Source organism: Gallinula chloropus, assembly GCF_964237585.1.
Source record: "Gallinula chloropus genome assembly, chromosome: 12".
Taxonomy (NCBI): domain Eukaryota; kingdom Metazoa; phylum Chordata; class Aves; order Gruiformes; family Rallidae; genus Gallinula; species Gallinula chloropus.
The window spans coordinates 22,307,749-22,333,541 of record NC_140097.1 but is presented as its reverse complement, the minus strand read 5'-3'; the positions used below and the strand labels follow the sequence as shown (position 1 = coordinate 22,333,541).

Sequence of the window (25,793 nt, the reverse complement as noted above, 5' to 3'; positions counted from 1 at the left end):
TCTGTTCCCTGCTTCTAGGCTGACCATGGAAAATACCACTCGTGCCAGGGACTAAATGCAGGACAGAAACCAGGGCTCCTAGGAGACAATAACACAAATAAGACGACTTGTTCCGCTAGCGGCGGAAACCAGCAAAGGCCGCTTTCCACTGGGGTTGTGCCACGGGCCCTCGCCGGATGGTGAAAGCTACACCCACACTCATCAGCTTCTCATCAGCCACTTCACAAAAATCACAGTCCTGTAACAACCCCCTGGGCAGCGGCACTGAAAGTGCCCAAAGAAAAAAGGAGGCAGGGAGGAGGGGTACACAGACAGTGTGGCTGCAGCAACCTCATTTCCAGAGGAAATCAGGTTGCAAAGTGAATGATGCAGGCAGAGCAGCCTCCGGGAAGGCTACTGATGTCTCTGCCCTAAGCCACCCCTCTGCTTCATCACATTGTCCATTTTGGCATGTGAGAAACCTGTCCCCACTTCCCGTTTCAGCCGAGACTCAGTGTTTTCAGCACTGATCCCTCCTGTGGCTCAGACCTAGGGATGTCTTGGGGTTGCCTGGTGCTGAAAGCAGAGCCCTGCTGCTTTCTGCGCTGAGCGTGGAGTGACCCTCCAAGCTATATCCAGCGCAGGGAAGATGCAGCTCTCCCATAACCAGCTCCTGCTGGACAGGTAAAAAAACTCAGCTGCTCAGTTTTTTAGATTTTTCTGCTGGGATCAGGTCACACTTGTTTTCTAGAAGTGAAGATCTGTGTGATGGAGATGTTCTGTGGGCACATGCTGGAGCCCTGCAGCAACCAGACCTTTGTTTGCCACAAGCCCCTTGGCAGCCCTGCCAGCCCGTGCCTCCCCGTGAGGGGCAGAGGAGCAGTGGGGATGGGGCAGGGGGGTTCAAATGAAACCCAGCAAGGATGCACTTGTGGATTTGTTCTTCATCAGCATGTGGTGGAGGCTCCTTTGAGATGCACTGGTGAGGAGGAAGAGGAGGGAGTTGCTGTGTCATCGTTGTGATGGTGGCAGCAAGGCCACTGGTATCCTCTCACTCCACATACCCACCAGTGGGGAGAAGCTCTGGCAGAAACGGGTGTCCTGCGAGCGTGCGGGGCGATGAGGGACCATCCTTCTGGTCCCCACTCACCTGGGTGGGAAGCAGCATGGGATGTACCCTCCTCCCCCTCCCTGAGCTGACTGGGGTAGTCGCAGCTCTGGGTCCTCCTTGACAAGCCAGCCCTTGTTTCAGGGATGAGCTCGAACACTGTTCCCAGGTAACTGGGGTGGCCAGGAGGCTGCTTCACCTTACCAGAATGGCAGGAGGATGGCACAGGCTGAGATGGCCTGTCACTGCGAGCACACCAGACGTTACCAGGGTGCTGAGATTGATGGGAAGGGAGGAGAGGGTCCTGAGGCAGACAGGGCGAAGCTGGCAGATGACTGCGCCATCTATGCGCAACCTCATCTAAGCCTATTTATATAAATCATGTGAAACCCAAATTAGAATATCATCCATCTGCTGTGCTGTAAGTCGCTCTTCCACTGGCACAACAAGCCAAGAAAACACACTTAACTCCGTGAGACCGGCCTCCACTGTGGGAAAGGTTCCTGAGCAAACCCCAGGGCTGGTGGGAGGGCTGAGGGGCTTCGTGTTGCAGCGTCCTGCAAGGCCACAAGGCATGTCACCAGGTCCTCCAACTGACAGCAGGCTCTCGACACCAAGGACGAGCAGGACGAGGTGTGGATGTCCCATGAAAAGCCTCCAAGACTCCCTGCTGTGTGCAGGAGGACGAGGGCTCACCTCAGCCTCGTGCACAGCGCTGTTATGGGTGAGAGCCTTGGGGGTTTCTGCCTGGGCGCTGACCCTGAAGCCAGTGCCCGGACGCTGGCGCAGACTCGCAGAAGTGCGGCACAAAGCGGCGGGCAGGGCAAGGAGCGGCCTTTTCCCATCTTTCCTACCTGTAACAAGGGTGGACTTCCCAACCAGGGCCTTGCCTGCCTTCACGTGGTTGCTAAAGGTGGTTGCTAAACACACCACTCATCAGGGTGCTGCGGGAGCGTCCCGCGGGCTGGCGGCCCAGCAGGCTGGACACTGCCCTGGCAGTCAGCGTGGGCTGGTCCCGCGGCCGCCGCAGGCTGAGCTCTAGGAAGGCCACCTGCCTGTGCACACCGCTGGTCACTGATGAAGGTGGGGGTCACCAGGGGATCTCCTGACCTTGCTACCTGGCAGCATGGCGATCCGGGGGATCTCCTGACCTTGCTACCTGGCAGCATGGCGATCCGGGGGATCTCCTGACCTTGCTACCTGGCAGCATGGCGATGCAGCTTTATTGGTATTTAGTGCTTTTCGGGTCATTAAAAATAAAGCCCTACTTCCCCCCCCCCCCCCCCCAACCAAATTGAGGATTTCAATGAACAGTTTGGGGGTAAACAAGTGAAGATGACACTGCGGAGGAACAGTTGGTCAAGTTTGTGAGAGATGGAGCCAGAGCTAAATATGGCACAGCCTCGCTGGTGCAGAGCAGAAGGAAGGCGGCATATGTGTCTGAGCAGTTGGATTGCTGCACGCTCTGTTAGGTTTCCGTAACATCAAGTACGTCTCTTCCCTTTTTCTTTCCTTTTTAGCAAACAAATTAAAAAAAAAAAAACCAACAAAAAAAAAAAGGAGAAGTTTTCACCAGAAATGTCTTGAGGCAGAAATAAGGAAGGGCTACCAGGAGGCGATGGACCCTCCGTGTCCCACTGGCTCAGCTGGGGGGTGGAGGCAGATGCGGCTGGACAAGATGCTCCTGTGCGAGGATGAGATGGCACGTGACATGAGGAGGTGGTTCACAAGCCCTCTCTGTGCTGAGAACTGTCTTATTTCAAGGGGTATAAACAGAAGAACATAAAAGTAGGCTCTGCCACTCGTTTTTGGTTAATTAATTTTTATGAGCGGGCTTTCAATTCGGTTTAACTCAGCCTCTTCTCTCCCCCTGTGCAATGCAAGCCCACTTGTGCCTATGCTACTGGCAGCCAGTGTATCGGACTCCAGCCAAGCATGTATTAAAATAAAGCTGCAATCTGCTGAAAAACAGGTTTTAAGATGGAAACAAATAATTAGAAACACACAAATTAGTGTATGTCTGACAACAGGTTGAGCTCTGCACGGATTTAAACAAAGCTGCAATGGCAGGATGTGAGCCATTCCAGGGGAAGACACAAACCTGGGCAGGTTTGGCTGGGGCTCTGCACCCAGAGCTGAGGGGGAGAAGGGCAACACATGGGGCTTTGTGTAACTTGCTGAGGCCTGGGATGAAGGGTGAGCTCTTGGCTGACATGAGGACACCTTGGCCCCAGTGCTGGTCCTTGCCCACCGCTGTCTGCCTGCACTGCTGCATGTCCACTGAGCAGTGGTGGGGCATCAGTAAGCTGCATCTTGGGGAAGGTGTGGAAGCACTCCCTGGGTTTGGTGCTTTCAGTGTTGGGTGTTTTAGTGGCTGAAGGCTCAAAGGGTCCAGCAATGGCCTGGGGCCAGGCTGCCTTGCTGGGGCAAGCAGGGAGCTCTGCCTGTGCTGCTTGGCTGGGTGATGGGAGCAGGTCCCCTGGGAGCTTCCTAGCAGCCATCGAGGGCCAATTGGGTAAAAATTCTTTTTCTTGTGTTCATGTGAGCATCTCATGGCTGAAACTGTGGCGTTCCTCACCCTCACAGGGCACACCAGCAGCGTAGATTGTTCTTCTGTGCCCATTGTTATGGAAATTGCCTTAGAGACAGTTGCTCTGTATACATTTTTAGAAGCACGATGGAGCTGTGCACAGGAAAGCTGCTTCAAGGGGAGGGAAACCTCCTGCCAGGATCCCAGCACTGCCTCTTCCTCCAGCAGTGCCGTTGAGCCTCGATGGCTCTCCTGGTACCGGTGGGGTTTGAGGTGGTGCTTTGCCTGACAAATCAGAGGAGAGGAGGAGACTCCAGAGGAGAAGTCCCTTCTGCATCAGTCTCCAAGGAAATCCTCAGCATGGCTCAGGCTTTGCCACACACCTGAAGTTTGGGTAGCAGCCATGTCCCGAGTCCCACATCCACACTTCTGTTGCACCAGTGCAAACAGCCCCGTTTTAAGCAAAGTGTGGGGTCTTCCTACCCCTAGATGCCCCTCAAAGTTATGCTCACAGTTAGATTGATGTGCAGGAGAAGTGACGTCCTCCCGTGAGCTTGAGGGAAACCACTTCCACCTCCGTTTTGAATGCAGGTTCTTCACCAGTGAGTCTGAAAGGAGGAACCTTGTGATGCTCCCACGCCTTGAGGGCAAGCCTGGAAGCTGTGGTGGTTACGGGGAAGCTTGATGCTTCCAGACCTGCTGCAGTGCCCAAGCCAGAGCGAGTTGCCCAGAGCTGTGGGAGAAGAGGTGCTGCCCTTGCGTGCTGCCAGGCAGGAGGGGTGGAGGAGAGCAAGTCATTACCACAGAGGTTCCCAAAACATGCCGGGCTAGGGCTGGCCAGCCACACAGGCAGCCTTGCTGCTCGGCCCTACAATCCACACTGAAATGCCCAGACCATCTCAGTTTTAACTGAAAAAATCAGGAATTCTGGTCTTGATTAGTTAAGGAGATGGGCAGGGCTCACTTCTCCTGGGTTTTGCCTGTGCTCAGCGTCGCTGCCTGCCACAGAGCAGGACCAGGCTTCTAGCCCATGCCCAGGAGCCTCGTGCAGCTTCAGCTGATGAAAGGGGAAAGCACGGACCCGGTGCCCTTTCTTTGCACAGCTGCTGCCCACGGTCCCTGCCTGGCCTTTGAGGAATGACCGTAAGTGCCGGGGTAGGGGTGAGCAGGCATGGTGATGAGCAAAGCAGATGAACCTCATCCTTGCTGGCAGAGTACCAGGCTGAGCCATGTCCTGTTCTTTCTCTCTGGAAGTCCCGGGTGACTTGCATGGAGACAAGGGGAAGAAAACTGCCTCTGGCTCCTTGCTGAGCAGGCAGAGTTTGGCCACAGCTTGGCCATTCCCTAGGCCATGGTGTGCCCCATCACTGCTGGTGCCATGAAGTAGGGCGAGAGGGAGTTTCCAGGCTGGAGCTGGGAGGGGAACTTGTCATCAAAACAGAGTTTCTGGGAGTCACATGGTGGTGGAAAGATGCCATAGAATGCCCTGGCCTGCCAAGACCCTGGCTTTAGCCCTGGCCGGTCCCCAGCATCCCCCAGGCACTTCCAGGTGAGGAAGGACAGCTCCGTCCCCACAAGCAAGCTATTCTTAATACCTTCAGGCTCTCAGGCAGAGAAGGTCCTTCATGGGCCATGGTGTTGGATGCTGCAGATGGGTTTGAAGCCATGAAGTACCCTGACCTTTGTGCTGGGAAGCTGTCCAGCTCTGCAGCCAGCACAGCTGAAAGGGCACAGCTCCCAGAACCTGGGAGGCTCGTTATCCCAGGGTCCCTGGCGTTGCTAACCCCGAAAGCTCAGCCCCTAACTGCCAGAACCACAAAATTAGTGTCAAGTCCCCAACTGGTTTTCTTTTGATAAAGAAAATTTTGAAGAAGAGTGGGGAAGAGTAGTTCTTTGTATTTTCCATTCTGAGCCATTTAAGCTTATTTTACTCTCCTTGCTACTTCATCTGCTGCTCTTGCAGTGGATGGAAGCTCCCTTTAATTTTGTTTCATTTGCTTTTAATGTAAAATCGGGTATTTTCAGGGCAGGGAGCTAAAGCCTGGGCACAGGAATTGACAGCCCTGGGACATGCCTGGCCCACAAATTCAGAAGCCTTCACTGGACGTCTGGCTGCTCTAGCAGCAGATCGTAGGGAAGCTCCTTTAGTATTCACCCTGAGCTAAAAAAACTCCAAGTAGAATAGAGAAAAATACACAAAGTAGGCCATGAGCATGGGGTTTGCGAACATCTGAGATCCGCTCCCAATTAAGAGCAGCTCTCGTCCCAGAAATCACACCATTCAGCAAAAGTTACCCCTCTGTGCTCATGCAGACGTTCAGCTTCAAGAGGGGATGAGTCACCCCCGTTGGGACGTCGGATGTTACGAAAACCGGCGTGACTGATGTAAGAGACTCTCCACATCGTCTGGGAGTGCCGACAGCGAAGCGCAGGCTGCGTGCAAGAGGCCTTCATTGGGCTGTGCTTGTTTGGGCCCGGGTTGCTGGATTGTGCCTTTGGTTACTGCAGCTGACTCACAGGGAAGGGGCCAAGAAGGATGTGGGAAGGGTGCGGGCAGGGGTTGGCATTGCCAAGCCTGGTGGTCATAGAATCATAGAATCATGGAATGGTCTGGGTTGGAAGGGACCCCAAGGATCACAGAGCTCCAACCCCCCTGCCACAGGCAGGGACACCAACCTCCAGGCCTGGAGCTACACAAGGCTGCCCAGGGCCCCATCCAACCTGGCCTTGAACACCCCCAGGGATGCGGCATCTACTACTTCTCTGGGCAGCCTGTTCCAGTCCCTCACCACTCTTTCTGTAAAAAACTTCCCCCTAATATCTAATCTAAACCTTCCCTCCTTTAGCTTTAGTCCATTCCCCCTTGTCCTGCCATTATCTGCTCTTTTAAAAAGTTGAATCCCCTCCTGCTTATAAGCTCCCTTCAGGGACTGGAAGGCTGCAATGAGGTCCCCCCACAGCCTTCTCTTCTCCAGGCTGAACAAGCCCAGCTCCCTCAGCCTCTCTTTGTAGGGGAGCTGCTCCAGCCCTCTAATCATCCTTGTGGCCCTCCTCTGAACCCTCTCCAACATGGAGAGATGGTCCAACATGGGAGATGGTCCTCATCTCCCGATGTGGACCTGCCCACCCCCACCCTGGGGAGCCTGTGAAGTGTCTGCACAGAGACCATGGGCCTGCGAGTATCGCAGTCACTCCGTGTGTGTCACCATCCACCGGCCGCAGGACCCGCTCTTCATTTCTCAGTTCAGAGGAGTATGTAGGTTGAATTCAGCATCAAGATTCTGCCTGGATATCAGCTTAAATTAAATATTCTTACCTGCAAACATTTCCTTTCAGAACTGGAAGCCGTTTGCTTGGCGTACTGTGTTTAAATGTCACCATATGAATTACTGAAAGTCATTTAAATATTTAAAGACATATACTGCAAGTCTAATTTTATTTTTCAAACACTGAGCCAGACTCGCAGCTGATGCAGCACATAACAGCTCAGCCTGGCATCCCTGGTTCCTGTCCCAGTTCTTTAAATTAATAATTTGCATTTCCAACACCTTTCACCCAATACATTTGGGCTCTGAGGTGTTGTGGGTTTTTTTTCCCAGACTGATTTTCTTCTCTCTTTGAGGCCTTGCAGCCCCTCCACAATGGGTACGAGCCCCTCGGTGGGCTTGTTGCCAAACCATCCATCCATCCATCCATCCATCCATCCATCCATCCATCCATCCATCTTTAGAGGCATCTGCCCCATAGGTCAAACCCTGGGAGATGTGACATGAGAAGTGCCAGAGCCCCAGCAGAAAAGACAGCAGCACTCTTGTATTTCATGTTTCCCAACTAGAGAAGATCCACCTCTCGGCACAATCTTTTAATCTCCTGTTATCTTTAGTTATATCTCCCGTTATTCTTTATAGCTTAGAAAGAAAAGTGTATTTTCTGGCACACTGGCCACACTGCTGAAGTGCTGTTCCTCTTCCTCCTCCTCCTCCTCCACCCACTCAGATGCAAAGCTACAGGTAAGGCTGGGGAGTAAATGAAAGGATTTCCATGGAGAAATAAGCTAAAATAGTAAACAAAAGGCTGATTCTTAAAAGCAAAACAGATTAAGATGTCTTCAGGAAAATTCTCCTGGCCCTTGGAAATCACCTTACATGCAGTTGGAAATTACCTTCTGACTCAAGCACCCCGGTGTGCCCGATGCCGCTTTGCTGACCGCTTTTACTTGCCCGGAGTACCCGTGGTTTTCAAGGAATCAGTGTTCCTTGTGAGAAATGCCACCACCCAGACCCAAACCTTCCTTTCCTGAGAAAAGCTCAGCTTAGGTGGATGCTGTGGCTTCTCCAGCTCCTGGGGGGCTCAGCCCTGCGAGCTGTGCGCCCGCCGCTGCGGGCTTGCAGGGTCAGCGCGCCGCGTGCTGAGCTGTGTGGGTGCACCCAGAGCTTTGGTCTCACACTGCCTGCCACCTCGAGTGGCTCTCCTACTGCAGGGCCCAAGTTCCCTTTCCATCATGCTGCAGGCATCTCCCCAGAGCGTTCACCTCAGTGTCTGCTCCCTCCAGAGCTGGGCCTGGCTCCTTGCGCAAAGCCAGTGACTCATTCCCCAGGATGATGCCTTGGTTCAGAAGTTGCCAGGTCACCTCTTTCTCCGTCACTGCTTCCTCCCTCTTCAGATGGGGAGTGGAGGAAGGATGACACACAGGCAGACATGCTGCACACGTGTGCTGAGAGGGCACAAGGTCGTTCACAAGCTCACCCGGTCCTCAGGGCCAGTGTGTCCTCAAGCCGTGTGTCCCATTGTGGCGCACACATCTCAAAGCCCAACCCTCTTCGTCCTGCTCCGCCTCCACATGAAATGCTGTGAGCATCCCCTGCACATCTCGGCTTGGGCCCATCCCAGGATGGGATGTTACTACAGCTGGGAAGGATTCGTTGAATAATAGGATGTGTTAGGTGGGAAGGGACCTTTGAAGGTCACCTAGTCCCACCCCCTGCAGTGAGCAGGGACATCTTCACTACAGCAGGTTGCTCAGAGCCCCATCAAGCCTGACCTTGGATATCTCCAGGGATGGGGCCTCCACCACCTCCCTGGGCAACCTGTGCCAGTGATCCACCACCCTCATATTGAAGAGCTTTTCCCTAATATCCATCATGAATCTCCTTTTTGAGTTTAAAACCATCATCCCTCATCCTATCGCTCCCTGCCCTTGGGAACAGTTCTTCCCAGCTTCCCTACAGGCACCTCTCAGGGACTGGAAGGGGCTATAAGGTGCACCCAGAGCCTTCTCTTCTCCAGGCTGAACCAGCCCAACTCTCAGCCTGGCTTCACAGCAGAGCTGCTCCAGCCCTTGGGTCATTTTTGTGGCCTCCTCTGGACACACTCCAAGAGGTCCCTGGGCTCCAGACACAGCACTCCAGGTGAGGTCCCCCCAGGGCAGAGCAGACGGGACAATCCCCTCTCTCATCTGCTGCCCACACTCCTGGGGATGCAGCCTGGGATGGGGTTGGCCTTCTGGGCTGCAGATGCACATTGGTGGCTCCTGTCCAGCTTCTCACCCATGAGTCCCCCCAAGTCCTTTCCCTCAGGGCTGATTCTCAGCACATCATATCCTGACCTGTGTGGATAATGGGGGTTGTCCTGACACAGGGGGAGGGCCCTGAGCTGGGCTTCATTGAACCTCCCGCCTCTCCAACCTGTCCAGGTCCCTCTGTCCTCTCTGTCCTTCCATCACATTGGTTAATAACACCACTCAGATGGTGTCATCAGATTCCTCCGAGTCCCGTTTGGCCACCAAAACTGGCCCCTCCAAGCCATGCCAGAGCAAGCTCCAAACCCTCCAGAGATGACTTGGTCAGTGGGCATGGCAATGCACAGGGTGTCTCAGGTGGGATGTAGAGAGTGCCTTCAGTGATGACCATTGCTTCCTCACACCAATACCATCTGACATCTTGTCCCCTGTGTTTGCTGGGGTGATAGACTGGGCTGAGGGATCAGCAAAATTTCCAGGGCTTGGCTGTTGTGGAGTAGATAAATTACTCGATACCACACTGAGGGGCTTGGAGGGCATTGGGAAAACTGGTGTCTTCCTCCCCAGCCTACAGCACAACAAGGAACTAAGGGAACAAGGGACTGGGCACAGGAGGAGTGGGAGCTGCAGCCAGAACACCTTTGCCATGGTTCAGCAGCCAGGCAGCCAGAGCAAGACAGGCCTACAGCGCTCAGAGGGCAGGTTGTCTTGTCCAGATCGGGATGGTATGTGCCTACTGGCACACAGTGAGATAAACTAAACCCAGGCTGAATGGCCATGCCCAGAAGGTTGTGGTTAGCAGCTCAAAGTCCAGCTGGAGGACAGGGGTGTGCCCCAAGAGTCGGCGCTGGGACCAACGTAGTTTAACTTCTTTATTAATGGCCTGGATGATGGGAATTTGTGTACCAGCTTTTAGAAGATACAGGTCTTGGAGGAGCAGCTGATCCATCAGAAGGTCGTGCTGCCATTCAGAGAACACTGGTGGGCAGAGAGGAGCTTCATGAAGTCCAACAAAAGGGATTAGGGACTCCTACCCTTGGGGAGGAACAACCCCACACACCAGTATATGGTGGAGGGCAAGTAGCTGGAAAACAGCTTTGCAGGTAAAGGCCAGAGGGGTTCCAGGTGGGCAACAAGTTGACTCTGAGCCAGCAATACTTTCTCACAGCAAGAAACAACACGGGCAGCACTAGGAAGAGCATTGCTGGCAGGCCAAGGGACAAGGAAGAATGTTTTGATTCCTCCTTCATCACCAAGCACCCCCAGAAACTGGCCTTGGGGGTGTGGGTGTTTCAGGTGTTCCCTCCCAGCTCCTGGGTGCAGCAAAGTGCTGCATGAAGGAGCTTTAACCCTATTTAAGGGCTAGGAAGCAGGACACAGCAGACCAGCAGACAGGCTGGACCACTGATGGCAGGGACCACGGGACAAGTTCACAGGGTACTGGGATTTTGTTAAATACATTAAATGAAAATAAAATTAAAAAAAAGAACAAGTGAAGCAGAGATTGTCCCAAGAGATGCTTCACGTTCAGAATGAAGTGCTGCTTCCTGGAAAATAAACTTCTTGGGGAAAAAGAGCAGGGTTCAGCTGGACATTACTAATACTGGGAGGAAACCAGAAGTCATCTTCCGAGGTTCTGAAAGGGGGAACCAGCCCTTTGGTCATGAAACGCTTCACAGAAATGGCTGCCTGGGGTTGTTCACTTGGGTTTGAGTTACAGTGAGGGGATTGCAAAACCAGAGGGCTTTGTGCAAGAAAAAAACCCCAACCCAAGCTCTGGAACAGGCAAAACTTCTCAATGAGAAGGCAGTGCTGCTGCAGCACAGGTAGTGAGCCCTTGGAGCAGGGCAGGAGCCTGGGCTGCCCACCCAGCAGGAGCCACCAAATACATCCCAACCACAATGGCTATGGGAATGAAAACCAGCCCTGGTGGGACAAGCACTGGCTGGGAGCCCTGCCTGGATATGAATGGTATCTGCCTTCAAAGCCATGAGAAGCAGGAGCATGGTGCACCCACCTTCCCCGCAATCTCTGCATCAGCTAAAGGGTGGTCGGTGCAGTTTGGGGTGCTGCTGATGGGCAGGGATGCAGTGCACCACTGTGATGCTGACTCTGCCCCTGATCCTGTCACGGTGTGAGTTCCAGACAGCGCGGAGAAGCACCGGGATCGTGTAGGATCCGGGCTGGCTCACACTTCCAGCCGCAGGGAGAAGTCCCGTCAGGGTTTGCATCCCAGAGGAGCACCCAGGTGCCTCGCAGGACCAGGCTGGGGAGCAATGCCTAGCTCAGGCCAGGGGCAGACACCTGTGTGGGTATTTGGGGGCCTTGCTTGAAATCAGACCCAGAAACATCCTGATGAAGGCTGGTGAGCCAAAGCCTGGCAATTATTGTGTCATCTCTCAGCTTCTCCCCCAGGAGGGATGGGCGAGGAGCTGGAGGCACCATACAGTTCCATTCCTGGGGAGGTCTGCAACCGCCTGCACCCATCCCAGATTTCCCCTGCCCCGAGCCAGCAACCCCACAGACATGGGCAAGGAGTGCAAACCTCCCTCCCAGGCATGGATGGGGGGAGCTGGGTGAGGGGCAGAGACCTGGGTGCAGCCTGCGCCCGCCTGCTCCTGTACGGCCCTTCCTGGTGGGTGGCGAGGCAGCTTTCGCAACTGCTTCCTGCGAACAGCCGGCTCCAGGAAGCTCACCACTTGGCCTCCTTGAGAAAGAAACATTTCTCTGCAGGAAATTGCTTCTTGAAACCCGCTGGGCTGCAGGGGGGAAGCTGCTGAGGAACTGACGTGTGTGCGGGGGGCAACCGAGGGTGCTGGAATGGCAGAGCTGCAGAGGCGATGGAGACAGGAACGGATCAAGGGGGGGGGTGCTCAGGCAGCACCCACAGGTCCTGCACTTGCTGCCTTGGGCCATTCCTCTCTTGCCTGATTGTTTTCTAAGGGGAAGGGGCTTTTTTTTTGGCGTGCAAAAGGAGGAATGGTTAATAACGGGCGTGCAGGTATACATTCAGCCACAGGCTGTGCAATCTGTGTCCAATATGTGTCTGAGACAGGCTTGAGATGCTCTCAGCTTTCTAAGACCCATAAATACCCTGTCCGGCTCCGTCATCGCAGGGACGGGCTCCGGAGGGTCTAACGCCAGAGGGAACATCGGGTCTGCTCTCTCCTCTAATCCTCCACGGGGAAGGGACTCTGAGGGCAGTGGTGAAGGGTTTCCATACCTGCTCATTTACAGCCCGCTGCTACAAGGACAAATACTCTTAAATTAATATTTCCCCAGGTCTCCCACAGGAAGGAGTCTGGAGCCCAGGAAGTGGAGGCAGGGAAGAGAGGAAGCAGCTGCTGCTCAACGATGCTTTCCGAGGTTAATTAGATCGGAGCCGCCCTCACTTGCTGTGGAGCCCATGGGGGCTTCTGGATCCTGCTTTGGGTTTCACAGAGAGTGTGGGGAACCTCCTGAGTTTTCATGTGACCAGATAACGCAGCCAAAGTGTTGTGAGCAAAGCTGGGCAAATGTTTCCCAGGAAAAATACTGTTGGCTCTGCAGGTCAGGTTTTCCACACCCAGGGAGACACACACCCCTTCCCGTAACAACGCAGAGGGTTCCTCAAACCCTGAAGGTGGAGATGGACTTTTCTTGGTGCCCAGTGAAAGGATGAGGGGTAACAGGTACAAACTGAGGCATGAGACATTGACAGTTAAAAATAAGAAATCCCTTTTTCACTGTGAGGGTGGTCGAACACTGCATCAGGTTGCCCAGAGACGTGGAGTCTCCATCCTTGGAGATACTGGGATACCCAGCTGGGATGCCGTACCTGCTCTGAGAGGTGCTGCTGTGAGCCACAGGTTGGAGTGGATGCTCCTCAGAGGGACCTCCAGTCTCAGCCCTTCTGGGCTTCTGCGACTATTGAGAGATGACCACATAAAACAGAAAAATGGGGTTCTTGGAGCCTCGATTTCTGCTGCAGAGATGTCTAAAGGGAAGCAAATGTTCCCATTCCAGCACTCTACACACAGCTTTGCTCCCTTGAGGTTGCCACGGAGCTTCTGGATCTACCTGGAGGCCTGGGAAGGTGGGAGCCAGCCCGACCCACCCGAGGAGAAGGCACCTGCGCCAGATTGAGCTGCATGGACAGGAAGGTGGGACAGCTGTCCTGAGCTGCCCAGCCACTGCACGTGCCTCCTGCACAGGAGGGGCTGGCTTGCTGCCCCTGTGGGAACGCTCCAGAGCATGGTTTGGTTGTGTCTGGGTCAGAATGCACTGCCATGTGACAGGAAAGTCTCCAGCTCTGCAGCAGAAGTGCGCCTTGGAGAGGCAAATGACACCGTGCCTGTTTAGTAGAGGAAAAGCAGCACCACCCAAGGACCTGGCAGTGCTTGTGGCCACCTCATGCTTCACCAGATGGTCCATGGAGGTTTCTCCTCATGGTGGTTCTTCCCCAGCAACAACAGGGAGGAAGATGCTTGCCAGGGCTCAGCATCCTCCCAGGGTGGAGCCCACCGGCGACTCTGCCCCAGAGCGGGACTGCGTTGGGAAGGGTGACTCTGTTCCCATCGCTGAGCTGGACGCTGGCAGTGTCAGAGAGGATGCTCTGCAGGGACACCTTGCCACAGAGAGCACTGTGCTTAGATCCTCCTGCTGAGCAGTTGTGGGTGAAGCGTCTCACCAGGCCATAGTCATCTGACATTCTCCTCGGGGGCGGGTGAAGCTAATGAATCCCAATTAGGCAGCACGGGGGCTGAGGAGCTAGGTTTCTGCTGAATATATATGAAGACAAATGTAAATTCTAAACTTTCTAGGGAGTATTTTTACCCTGGCTCAGTGTTAGCGTTGATAAAAATAGTCACAAATTAGTGCAGGAGTAGAAAGCAAATTTTGGGCTGCTGCTTTTTTTTCTTCCTTTCCCTCCCCTGTTAAACCCATGCATCTATTGCACTACCAGGAGTTAACCTCTTCTGTGTGCTAATGAAACACAGGGTAAACCCTCAACAAGTGCCCTACCCTGACAAAGTAACTCCTACTGCAATTAAGGAATTAGGAAGGAAAGCTGAATTTAAATGAAAAGCTTTTTTAATATATATAAATAGAAAAAAAAAGCTATTTGATCCAAGAAATTCAGCACTGCAAGAGGATGCTAAGATCTCATCAGCCTGATTGCTTCCCTTGCACACAAATGCTTGCAAAGGTGATGGGGAGGCACCAGCCCCACCCTACAGATGGGACAACCACAGTATAGAAAACTGTGACCTCCCTCAGTGTCACAGAGCAAACCAGGAGCCACCCTGGGAGCCCAGGTGACCTGAGCAGATGCCCAGCTGAGGTGCTGCTTGCAACATATGGCTTCAAGCTGCTGGGCCATTGTTGCACTGCCAGGAAGGAGCATCTGCTCTTGGTACTGGTGGATGTTTAACCACAGGCACCTGAGACAGGTGAAGACTCCTGCTAGGAGGAGCTTAGTAGCTTTATGGATCAGTACCTGGGCCATAAATCATACCTGGTCCATGTTACTAGATGCTGCAAACTGCTGACTGAGCAAGGAGAAGGGAAGTGCTGGGCAGGTTTGACTGCTGCAGCCCAGAGTTGTTGGGGAAGGGTTGCTTTGACAGCTGAGACTGGAAGGAAAATCCTTGGGGGGTGCAATGCTGGTGAGAAAGTGCATGTTAGAAGGCTAAAAAAAAGCAGACATGCTTTACAGAGGCTCATTTTGAAAAGGAAAACTCGGTTTAAATCCTGTCCAGCTCCTGACTGGAAGTACTTCTGCTTTCCTCTTGAAATCCTTGAGAGCCCCAGCCCTCACCCAAGCTGCGGTTAGTGCCATGAGTCCCTGACACTGCCTGCCTCTGTCCAGGCTCAGGCTGGTCCCTCGGCTCAGGGTGGTGCTCATCACATCCCTGGGTGCAGTTCCTCTGCAGGAGCTGAGGCAGGGCCTGGGGTGAGTTCTGGGTAGACACCTGCTAGTGGTGCGCTTGGCTCATGTTCTGCCCTGACTCCTGGTTACGGTCCTTGTCTCCAGAACATGAGACAAAGACTCTGGTGGAAAAGAGAGATCAAAACATGTCTTTGTGTCTGCAGCTTTGGCAGCTGGAGAACCTGGGACCAGAGCACTGGTGGTGCTAGAAATGAGGAACCTGGCATGGCAGCTGCATCGGCATCGCGGGAGGTCGGGAGGGACGAGGACAAAGGCGATCTGAAGCCAAGCCGTGGCTGTGGGCATGGGGAGCTGCTGGGCACTGTGCTGGGCACGGTGTAAGGAGCACTGCTGGAGGGGAGAGCCTTTTCACAGCAAAGCAGTGCCCAGAAAGACACACACAACCCTGCGTCCAAGGAGCCAGCTGTGGCGGGGCGGCACAGACGGTGCCACGCCGCGTGTAGCGCTGCCATCGCTTCGCGCCGCCCTCATCGCCAGCACTCGGGGCTCTTTGTAGTCAAGTGGAAAGCTGCTGGTTTCTGGACATGTGCTGCTTTTCCAGCTCTCAGCGAAGCCACACACACGGACAGGCCAATGCCACCGAGAGCCCTGAGCCCTGCCAGCCCCCCTGTGCCAGCCCACCCGCCGCATTTCGGGACACCTCGCGGGTGCGAGTTGTCTCCTCCTTGGGGGCGATTTGAGGGGGGTGCCCGCGGCTCCCTGCAGAGCGGAGATCTCTTCTTTGACGGAGGGAATCCCCGGGCCGGCAGCCCGGTCGCTGCACGGGGCCAGGGAAGGAAGGGGAGCCGGGAGGGTGGCAGCTCGGCCCGGCTTTTGGCTGCGGTGCATTTCGGAGCGGCCGACTCCAGAGGGCAGCATGCCGACAGGCTGGCACCGGCCCGGCCGCGGGGCTGCCGGCGTGAGCCGCGCTCCGGGGAACCTCCGGTGCTCCCCCGCAACGCTCCGGTGCTCCCGGCTGAGATGCCGCGGCGGTGCCGGGCGGCACGGTCGGGCTTGCGCCTTTCCCGGGCGGAATCCGCTTTCGCCTCCGCAGGTGGATGCGCCCGAGGCCCGTCCCGAAACTGATGCGGTTGCTAACGCGACCGCAAAATGGAGCCGAGACATTTCTCTGCGGGCTCGGCGGTCCCGCTGCCGCCCGAGAGCGGCCGGGCACCCCCCACCCTCCCCCCCGGTAAGACTTGGGGCCGCTCCTCCCAGCGCACCGAGGGCTTTCGAGCCAGACGTAAGCTCTTTTGCACAATCCGCCGCCGTGCCCCTCAGGAATTGGAGGTGCTTTGATAAACAGACTTGAAAGGTCAGCTCTTTTCCCCGCGCCTTGCATAAGAACCTCAACATCCTTTGCTGCAAGAGCAGCCTTAGTAACTTCCTACTGCGGCGCTGAATCACAATAGCTTCCCACAGCAACCGGCGGTAAAAATAAACCGGGCAGGGGGAAGTGGACGGCTTCTGCTCTTCCGCTTTCTTGGGCACACTTGAGTCACAAGGAGCCGTGGAGAACAAGCCGTTTATTTTGCTGATGCAGACGAAACCCACGAGCGGCTGGGAGCACGGACCCACTGCAATCACAGAGGGTTTTGCAACGGGATGCTCGGTGTCCTCAAAGTTAAGCATGTGCTCAAGTGCTGCATGGAGCCCGTATTTTTCACTAAGAAAAGAAGGTGGTTTTCCCCCCAAACTTATGAATTAGACTAAGAGGAGACAAGTGCTGCTTTTGTACTACGAGGAACACATCCTCCTTCACATCTGTTATGGGTATAGGGCATGTAAAGGATCACTGGGGAGAGAGTGGCTCTGTTATGTGTTCATCAGCAGATCTCGGCTCTGAGGAAAGCAGACCACGAAGGACAAGAAGCGTTGAGACCGCGTCATTTGTACAGCACCGTTTTAAGCACTGTTCTGACTAAGACTCTGTGTGTATGTGCACACACACGTGTTTGTTTACATGTGGGGTTGGTTTTTTAAAGAACAATATCTTTCCTGTTACACAAAATCCAGCCCAGGTCTTGAAGTTCAGCTGGCTGGGAAAAAACCCTATTGAGGCACAGTGAGGACCCTGAGCCTGGGGACCTGCCAGGGAGATGGAGCCTGACTCTTCCCTTTGTCACAACACTTGCTGAGGAAGTTTATAGTAAGAGGCTAAAGAGAGCAGAAGGTAGGGTCAGAAAGGAATGGCTCATCAGCTCTGGACTGGGAAGGAGCTGTCTCCCCTCCCACCGGTGCCCACTGGAGTTTGGGCTTGTAGGATAACCCAGGTGAGGAGGGACTGCGGGAGGGCTCTGGCCAAGCCCCCTGCTCAAAGCTGGGCCAGCCCTGAGGGCAGACCAGGCTACTTGGAGTCGAATCTTGGCAACCAGCAAGGATGGAGATTGCACAGCCTCTCTGAGCAACCCACCAACGTCTGACTGCCATGGAGGCAGCTTGTACACAAGCACGTTTTTAATGTCATCCTGCTCATTAAAAAGAGAAAGATCGAATCTGGTTTGTAACAGAGACGGTTCATGCGAGGCACGAGAAGCTTCTTACCGATCCATGTGAACAGGCACCTAACCCACGGAGGGGAAGCGGGAGCACAGCTCCGGTTACACTCCTACCTGGACATTTCTGCGCCGCAGCACACGGTGTGCTGAGGGCAGAGGGTGGGGGTAGGGAAGGGACTCCCTAAGCGAGCGAGGGTGCCCGGGTAAAGACATCGAGGCTCGTCCTGAGAGCCGAAGGGAGCTTACTGAGTCTCGACTTTATTTCGAACCGTTCGCTGCTGTCACAGGCCGAGGCCGGGCCGGGGGCGCCTGGCTCGGGACCATGTCGCCGGCCCGTGTCGCTCCCGTCACTTCTCCTTAAGCCTCTGGCCGAGAACTGACGGGAGCGGTGAAGGGGGCGGCTGGCTCTGCCCGGCGGCCTGCGCTGGTCCCCGGGGCTGCTGGGGTCCCGGGAGCTGCGGGGTCCCGGGAGCTGCCGGGGTCCCCGGAGCTGAGGGGGTCGCGGGGGTCCCGGGGGATGCGGGGTTCCGGGAGCTGCGGGGATCCCGGGGGATGCAGGGATCCCGGGGGATGCGGGGTCCCCGGAGCTGCGGGGTGCCGGGAGCTGTGGGGTTCCCCGGAGCTGCGGGGGTCCCGGGGGCTGTGGGAGTCCCGGGAGCTGCCGGGGTCCCGGGAGCTGCGGGGTTCCCCGGAGCTGCGGGGGTCCCGGGAGCTGCGGGGTCCCTCCCGCGCTCTGCCCCCGCCCCCGGCGCCGCGCCGGCCCCGCCCCCTGCCCATATGGGGCGCGCCCTCCCCCTCGCCGCGCCTCATTGGCGCTGGGGGCGGGACGGGGCGGGGCGGGGCGGTGACGCGCGGCGGCGGGCGGGGCCCCGGCTCGGGCCGCCCCGCCCCGCCCCGGTGCGTGTGCGCAGGGCCGGGCCGGTCCGCTGGGCGCCGGGCGGGGCGTGCTGCCGCTCGGCCGGCCCCGCCGCCCGCCCCGCCTCTCGAGGCATGACACGCCGAGCCGGCGGCGAAGCGCCGCTTTAATTGAGGCCGCGGGGATGGGGCGCGCCGCGTAGGGCAGAGCGGGGGCCGCCGCGCTCCGGGCCTCAGGCAGCGCGTACCCGCGCGGAGCGGAGCCCGTGTCCGCCGCAGCGCCGGCCCGGCCCCGGTGCGGGGTGGGGGGGGGAGTGGACGAGTGGGGCCGCGTCCGGGCTCCGCGTGGGTGGCCGGCGGGGCGGGCGTTGGCGGCCGCCGAGCCCCATGAAAACACAGGTCTGGGGGAGCTCCCCGCGGGCGCCCATGGCTGCGGCGATGCCGTGCAAGAGCGCGGAGTGGCTGCAGGAGGAGCTGGAGTCGGGCGGCGGCCGCTCGCTGCTGCTGCTCGACTGCCGCCCCCACGAGCTGTTCGAGAGCTCGCACATCGAGACGGCCATCAACCTGGCCATCCCCGGGCTCATGCTCCGCCGCCTCAAGAAGGGCAACCTGCCCATCCGCTCCATCATTCCCAACCACGAGGACAAGGAGCGCTTCGTCAAGCGCTGCAAGGCCGACACCGTCCTGCTCTACGACGAGGCCACCGCCGACTGGCAGGACGGCGGCGCCGCCACCTCCGTCCTGGGGCTCCTGCTGCAGAAGCTGCGCGATGACGGCTGCAAAGCCTATTACCTGAAAGGTGAGGTGCCCCCCCCTACACACCCCCCCCCCCCCCTTTCCTGCGGGCCCCCTCCCCCCGTGAAACCCCTGCCCAGTCCCTGCATCGCCGGCCCCCCGTCCTCGGGCCGGCTGGAGCGGCTGGCTTGTTTTGCTCCCTCCCTCCCACATCCTCCGCCTGATTTATCTTTATTTGAGATAGATATATATATATATAATTTTTTATTTTTAATTTTTTTTCCCCTCCCCTCTGCATCCCGCTTTAATCCCCCGCACAAAATGGTCGCAGGCTGGAAGAGGCCGGGAGCGCCTCGCATCCTCCTGCGGCTCCTTCCCGGCAGCAGCGGGAGGGAGCCCCCGGCCCCTCCGCCGGCGCGTCCCCTCCAGCGCTGCCCCGTCCCGAGTGGACCCTCGGCCGGGCACCGCTGCCGCTCCCCGGAGGGGGCATTTGGGGGGCTCCCGCCCCGGTGCCGGGCTTCCCTATAGCCCCTCCGGAAGAGATGTACAGGTTTTACGGCTGGGGGGGGGAAGAGGGGGCAGGAGGACCGGCCCTCCTTTTTGGTTGCTGTCGTTTTCTCCCCCACCTCCGAAAGCGCTGGGGGCTTGCTCCCCCTTCCCTGGCAGCGCCGGCGGGGCCGAGGGGGGCGGCCCGGCGGCAGCTGCGGAGCCGGGCGGTGGGGGAGCGGGAGCCCTGTTGCGGGGGAGCCGAGCCCCGCACAAGTCCCTTGGCGAGGGCCGGGGGGTGCTCTGGGGCTTTGGGGTGGCTTGGTGGTTCTGTTTGGGGTTTTTTGGGGGGTTGATGGGTTTGGTTTGTTTTGGGTTTGGTGGGTTGTTTTTTTTTTTTGGAGGGAGGGTTTGGCCATTTTGAAAGATCCCAGAGGCCTCCGCAGCGGCTGAGCGGAGCCCGCAGCTGGGCTGCTGGGACCCTTCCCATCTTCCCAGTCCTCCCAGTCCCGTCGCTGGGTGGCGGGTTTGAGGCAGAAATAACAGGAGAGCGGAGCAGAGCGGGGGAAGAGTGAAGAAAGTTGCCGCTTCCAGCCCTTTAAAAAACACTGCTGCTTCGTGATAGGCGCTTTTCGGGGGGCCGGGGGAGCCCCTGGCGAGGGGTCGGCGTGGCGGGGGCGCGGGCGGGCACCTGGGCACAGGTCAGGGCTGCGCTGCCCCCACAGCTCCTTCGGAGGTGACGGGGGGGGTCCGAGCGCCGGGGCTCGTCCCTCTTTCCTCCCGTCCCCCTGCTCCCCGCCTGTGCTGGGGGCTGAATCCCCCATCTCGTCCTCACTTGAGGCTTCCCATGGGCCCCCTTGCCCCCTGCGCTTTGTCTTCCCTCGCCGCCCTCGTCCCCAGCAGGAAGGAGCAGCTTTGAAGTTGCTCCTCAGCTCGCCCCGATGGGCAGGGGAGGAGCCGAGCCCCTTTCTCTGCCTTTTTCTGGGAGCCTCGGTGGGAAATGTTTCCAATTAAAATTCCAAAATGGCTCCTCGGCGCTGTCTGGCGGCGCAGGGGGGAGGAGGAGGAGGAGGAGGACGAGCCTTTTTCATGAATGGATGTGGCAGGAGCTGTCTGTCCTGCTCGGTGACCCCACCGCAACCGCCGAACCCACTGACAAAGTTTCCAGGAGGCCTTTCTAATTAAACCATTTGTCAGTGTCAGACACCGATGGCTGAGCTCGGGTTTAATACTGCCTGCGAAGGAGGTGGATCCGTGGGGTGTTTTGCTTCTCTGCCTTCCCTCCCCAAGCCGCGGAGCCAAGGAGCTGGAGAAAAGGCCTTAGGAGCGGGGGCGAGGGGTCCCATCCCTCCTTGAGCCTGCGGTGGCTGGGGTGAGGGACAGACCTGTGGCGCTGCTGTCACAGAACATGTCTGTAGTGATGCAGCAAGTGTGAGGGTCGCCCTGGTGAAGCTTACAGCCCTCCTTCCCGCTCGGTTTTATCAGGGGTAGCGCCTGGGCTGGGCAGGGGGTGGTTGTTGTTGTTACTGTGTCCTCTCAGGCACAGTTGCTTTCGTGCTTTTCTGTCTAGGTGGCTCACAGCTCTTTCCTAAGCTGCCCTGACCTGTATCTCTGAGGAGCAAAGCGAGGCGAGATTGTCTCTTGCCACTGGCTTTATTTTTGGGTGCTTGTTTCTTTTGCGATGGAGGTTTGGCCCCTGTTTATCACAAGGAGTATTGACCTTTGCAGGAAACACCCCTTGGTTTCCTGGGACCTGTTAGCTCAGTGGCAGTCTGTCTTGGTGTGAGGGTATACCGACTTCGTGCTGGCAAAGGCTTTTTTGAGTAACACATGTCCAGGTAGGAGGATTTCACATTCTAAAGATTAAACCATCTTTTTCTCTCTGCCTCTCCCATTCCCTCTCTCCTTTTCCTGCTTCCCAGGTGGCTTTAACAAGTTTCAGACTGAATATTCAGAGCACTGCGAGACGAACCTTGACAGCTCCTCACCCAGCAACTCTCCCCCAGCATCGGTCCTTGGCCTGGGAGGGCTGCGAATAAGCTCTGACTGCTCGGATGGTGAATCTGACCGGGAACCCAGCAGTGCCACGGAGTCAGATGGGAGCCCCATCCCTAACAATCAGCCTGCCTTTCCGGTCCAGATCCTACCTTACCTGTACCTGGGCTGTGCCAAAGATTCGACCAACTTGGACGTCCTGGGCAAATACGGCATTAAATACATCCTGAATGTGACTCCCAACCTGCCAAACATGTTTGAGCACGACGGAGAGTTCAAGTACAAGCAGATCCCCATCTCAGATCACTGGAGCCAGAACCTCTCGCAGTTCTTTCCCGAGGCCATTGCTTTCATTGGTAGGTAGTTGGCAGAACCTCTCTCCTCGTGCTCACCGCTCGGGAATGTGGCAGGCTGCTTCCCAGGGCTGCTGCGTGGCTCTGCCCTCACCTCTCTGGGGCGCAGCATCCGCGCTGTGCTGAGGTGATGCTTGTGGTGCGTGTCGCCCTGGCTGGGTTCCGGGAGGCTGCTTCTCCCAGCACCTCAGCTGGGTTACCTGTGAGCAGTGGGACCGGCCCCGTGGACGCAGTCCTGCTGTCTCTTGCCCTTGTATGGGGATTTTGGCTCGTGTGAAATGCCTGAACCGAGGCGGTGGGGAGCTCCTCTGCCTGCTTTGCTCAGAGGAATGAGTGTTGACGGGAGTTGTGTTAACGTGACCGGTGCCAGCAATTCCTTAGCCTTGAGCGTGGTTAAAGTCCAGGGGGGAGGATGTTTTCTCTTCCCCAGGGCATTTGCTAGTCTAGTTGTGATCCTGCTCTTAAGTTGCTCTGGTGTAACTAACTCCTTGTATGGATACTTCTCCTAAGGTAAGCGTCAGTACAATGAGCTAGTGATTATAATTACATTGTGGAGCTCAGCTGGAAAAGCTGCTGTGCAGGCAGCCCCCAAGACGGCTTTGGCTGGTTGTGGGCAGGGGGTAGAGGGCAGATCTCCTCTCCCAGGCTAGTGTGGACTTTGAAAATTGCCTCTTGCTCTGTGAAAAGTGTCTGTCGGGCTGAATGGGGATGTATGCTTCCAGCAGGACCTGTGCTGCCTGCCGGTGAGAGTTGCTAGCCTAATGGCTTCTGACTGAGGGGCTGAGTGGCGCAGGTAGTCATTCCTGCTGGGAACTGTTAGGAGCCCTGTGGCTTCAGATCTGGGTACAGACATTGGTGCTGCTGACTGAACAGGGGCCTTTACCTTCTGGCTGAAATCTGCACAGCCTGTTGTGATGCTGCCTTGTTGACCCCTCTCCAGCTCAGCCCTTGCTGCATGCTGTGCTGTAAGGCCTGAAGGCAGCAGAGTGGTGCAAGGCCCTTGCCTGCTTCTCAGCCACCACAGAAACTGGTGCCCAGGCACTCACCTTTGCCCACAGCTTCTGTCCTCCAGTATCATGACTGTGGTCAGAAGTGGCTGGCTCAGCGTGGCATCAGGGGCCTGTCTGATGTCCCCTGCACTGCACAGGGTGTGGTGGTAAATGGCAGGGGTGAGGGCAGGAGTCCCTGCTGGCATTTGGGACCTCTGTGCTCCAGCCAGATGATGCCCCCCAACACGGGGCTTGTGCCTTCCAGTTAATGACAGGAAATGGAGGATGACCTCATGCTGAAACAAAGCACCAGATAGGTGGCACAGGTCAGATGAAAGGCAGAAGTGTCTCCGGGAAGATGTTGAACAGGGAGAGTCTGGAGGCAGGGCTGGCTGTGCTGGGGGTGATTGCCCACCGCACTGGAAATTCTTGCCCTGTTTTGGGGGCTGGAGCAGAAAACCTGTTGTGGCTTGGACCCAGATTTTGTTTTCCCTGCGTTTTCTTTGCCCTTCCCCATGCTTGTGGAGCCAGTGTCTCTTACCTCTGGCTTTGCCCTGGGGATCCTCTTTCTCCTGCCACCCTCTCCCTCCCCGCCACGCTCTCGGTCAAAGGCCCGACTTCAAACAGGGCTGCCCAGAAGTAAGCAGCGCCGGGTACTTGCACGCATTCAGTGCTCTCAGCGGCGTGTCCCTCTTTCAGCACTAAGATGTCAATTCATAAAGGGATCACGCTGTTCCGGCTGTGCCAGAGACAATGAGCGTGTGTGTGTGCTTTTCAATCGGTGGCAAAGGGAGGGGAAACTTCGCCGCTGTTCCCTCACCATTTTTTGGTCCAGCCTGCATTCCTGCTCCCCGCTCCCATTCATCCCGAGAGGCTCCTCCAACACAAGCGTTTGTTTGTAGTGAAGTGCATTTCTGTCGATCCTAAAGAACACTTTCACAATAAGGGAAGTTCCCGCACTTCAGCCTCTGCTTAAATTGGCTTTGACCACATGCACATAACTCTCTAGGAGGAGGAGAAGAACGGTGGAGGAGAGCAGCTTGCGTGGCTGCAGCCTCACACCAAGCCCGTGGCCTTCCCCAGTGAGCTGGTGGTGAGGCGTGTATCCTGTGCCCGAGCATCAGCATCTCCCTGGAGCTGCTGTCCCCATCTCCACCCTGCCTCTTGCGGATTACCCCGTGTCTCTAGTGGAACAGAGGGTACCGATGCTCCCTAGGCAAGGGGTGTGTTGCACCAGGCTTAATTAATTCTTCATCTTGCTGTGCAGAGCGGGGATGTGCAGCTTGGCTGTGTGGTGGGAATCCCTCAGGAACCTTTTGGGGAGAGATGTGGGTGTCGGGGAGACACAAGCTGGTGATGCCGGGAGCAGGGGATCCAGTTCTGGCAGTTGTCCTTGTTCTGGGAGCTTGCAGCTGCTTCCTGGCCCTGCTCCAAAGCCACACGTGGTGCAGAATAATGGACTCCACCTTCCCCTTGTCTTGTTTCAGATGAGGCCCGTTCCAAGAAGTGTGGGATCCTTGTTCACTGCCTCGCTGGCATCAGCCGGTCTGTAACAGTCACTGTCGCCTACTTGATGCAAAAACTCAACTTGTCCCTGAACGATGCCTATGACTTTGTGAAAAGGAAAAAATCCAACATTTCCCCAAACTTTAACTTCATGGGCCAGCTCCTGGACTTTGAGAGGACTCTGGGACTCAACAGCCCTTGCGACAACCGCTCGCCCAGCGAACAGCTCTACTTCACCACCCCCACCAACCACAACCTGTTCCAGCTGAACACTCTGGAGTCCACATGAAGGGGATGCTGCCTGGTCGGGAACTTGAGCATCGAAGCGCTTCTCTTGAGCATTTCAACTCTTACAAGTAAAACACGTCTGCCTTGCCAGGCAGATCCGAAACGACTAGCTTCTCTGGGCAGAGGTGCCTGATCGCTGCTTTAAGAAGGCTAATGCCATTGGTTAGTATCCTGATCCAAGTGGTTTGAAGAGGTAGTCTTTTGACAGGGGGTTATTTCATACGGGCGATGTTACAGTGTTCTGAACGCAGCTGTTACCGGCAATAACCGCTTTCCTGGGTGCATTGGGACTGCCAGAGCACGCACACGTGTGAAGAGCTACCGGGGGGTTAGCTTGCCGTGGAAAGTGAGGAGATTTATGCACTTGGAAGCCTTGAACAAAAGGTGTTGGGCCAAGACTGTTTTAAAAACCCAAGTTTACTTCTTTTTTTTTTTTTTTTTTTTGATTTTAAAAAAGAAAAAGAAAAGGTAGATCTTACTCGAGCTTTGGGTTCAAACTCTTTTTAAACGTGTAAGTTCCTGACTGTTTGTACAGACGAGGTTGCAAAACCAGTATTTTATTGTTTCTTGTTTGATCATTTATTATTTTTTTTAATCAAATGTTTATATTGACCAAATGCATTTTGCACACTTTGTGAAGCCTTGGTATGTCCTGGCATATTACTGGGTACTCCAGAGAGAGATACATGCTGCTGCTGTTGTTGTTGTTAGCATCTGGTAGGAAGCTTTCTTATGTGTGAAGGCCAGTTGGGCTTAAACGCAACCCCTTCACCACTCCTGCACTCACAATCACAAACTCTGCACTGATTCAGCCAAGGTGACTAAGCCGCAAGCTTTTCTTTTTCATGCCACCCCTGCCAAAAACACCGTCTGCTGTTGCCAGAGGTAAAACTCTTGTAGCCTCCAGAGTTGGTAGAAGCATGTCTGAGCCCAGCTTCGTTCTGTGCCGCCCGTTGACTGGCGTAACGTCATCATCCAGCTGGCCTGAAGCAGTTCCAGCTTCCTGAGCGCAGAAGGTAGTGGTGGTGGTGGCGTCTCTGGT

General features: G+C 56.2%; 1 protein-coding gene across 1 annotated transcript; it reads left to right on the top strand.

Moving 5' to 3' along the window:
• Nucleotides 1-18,786: 18,786 nt before the first annotated feature.
• DUSP7 (dual specificity phosphatase 7) lies at nt 18,787-25,194 on the top strand (the record flags this gene model as incomplete). The annotated part of the gene is made up of 3 exons (XM_084269846.1): nt 18,787-19,198; nt 21,543-21,971; nt 24,445-25,194. 3 exons carry the CDS (start codon nt 18,787-18,789, stop codon nt 24,750-24,752), a joined length of 1,149 nt encoding a protein of 382 aa, XP_084125972.1. The 3' UTR covers nt 24,753-25,194.
• Nucleotides 25,195-25,793: the final 599 nt, after the last annotated feature.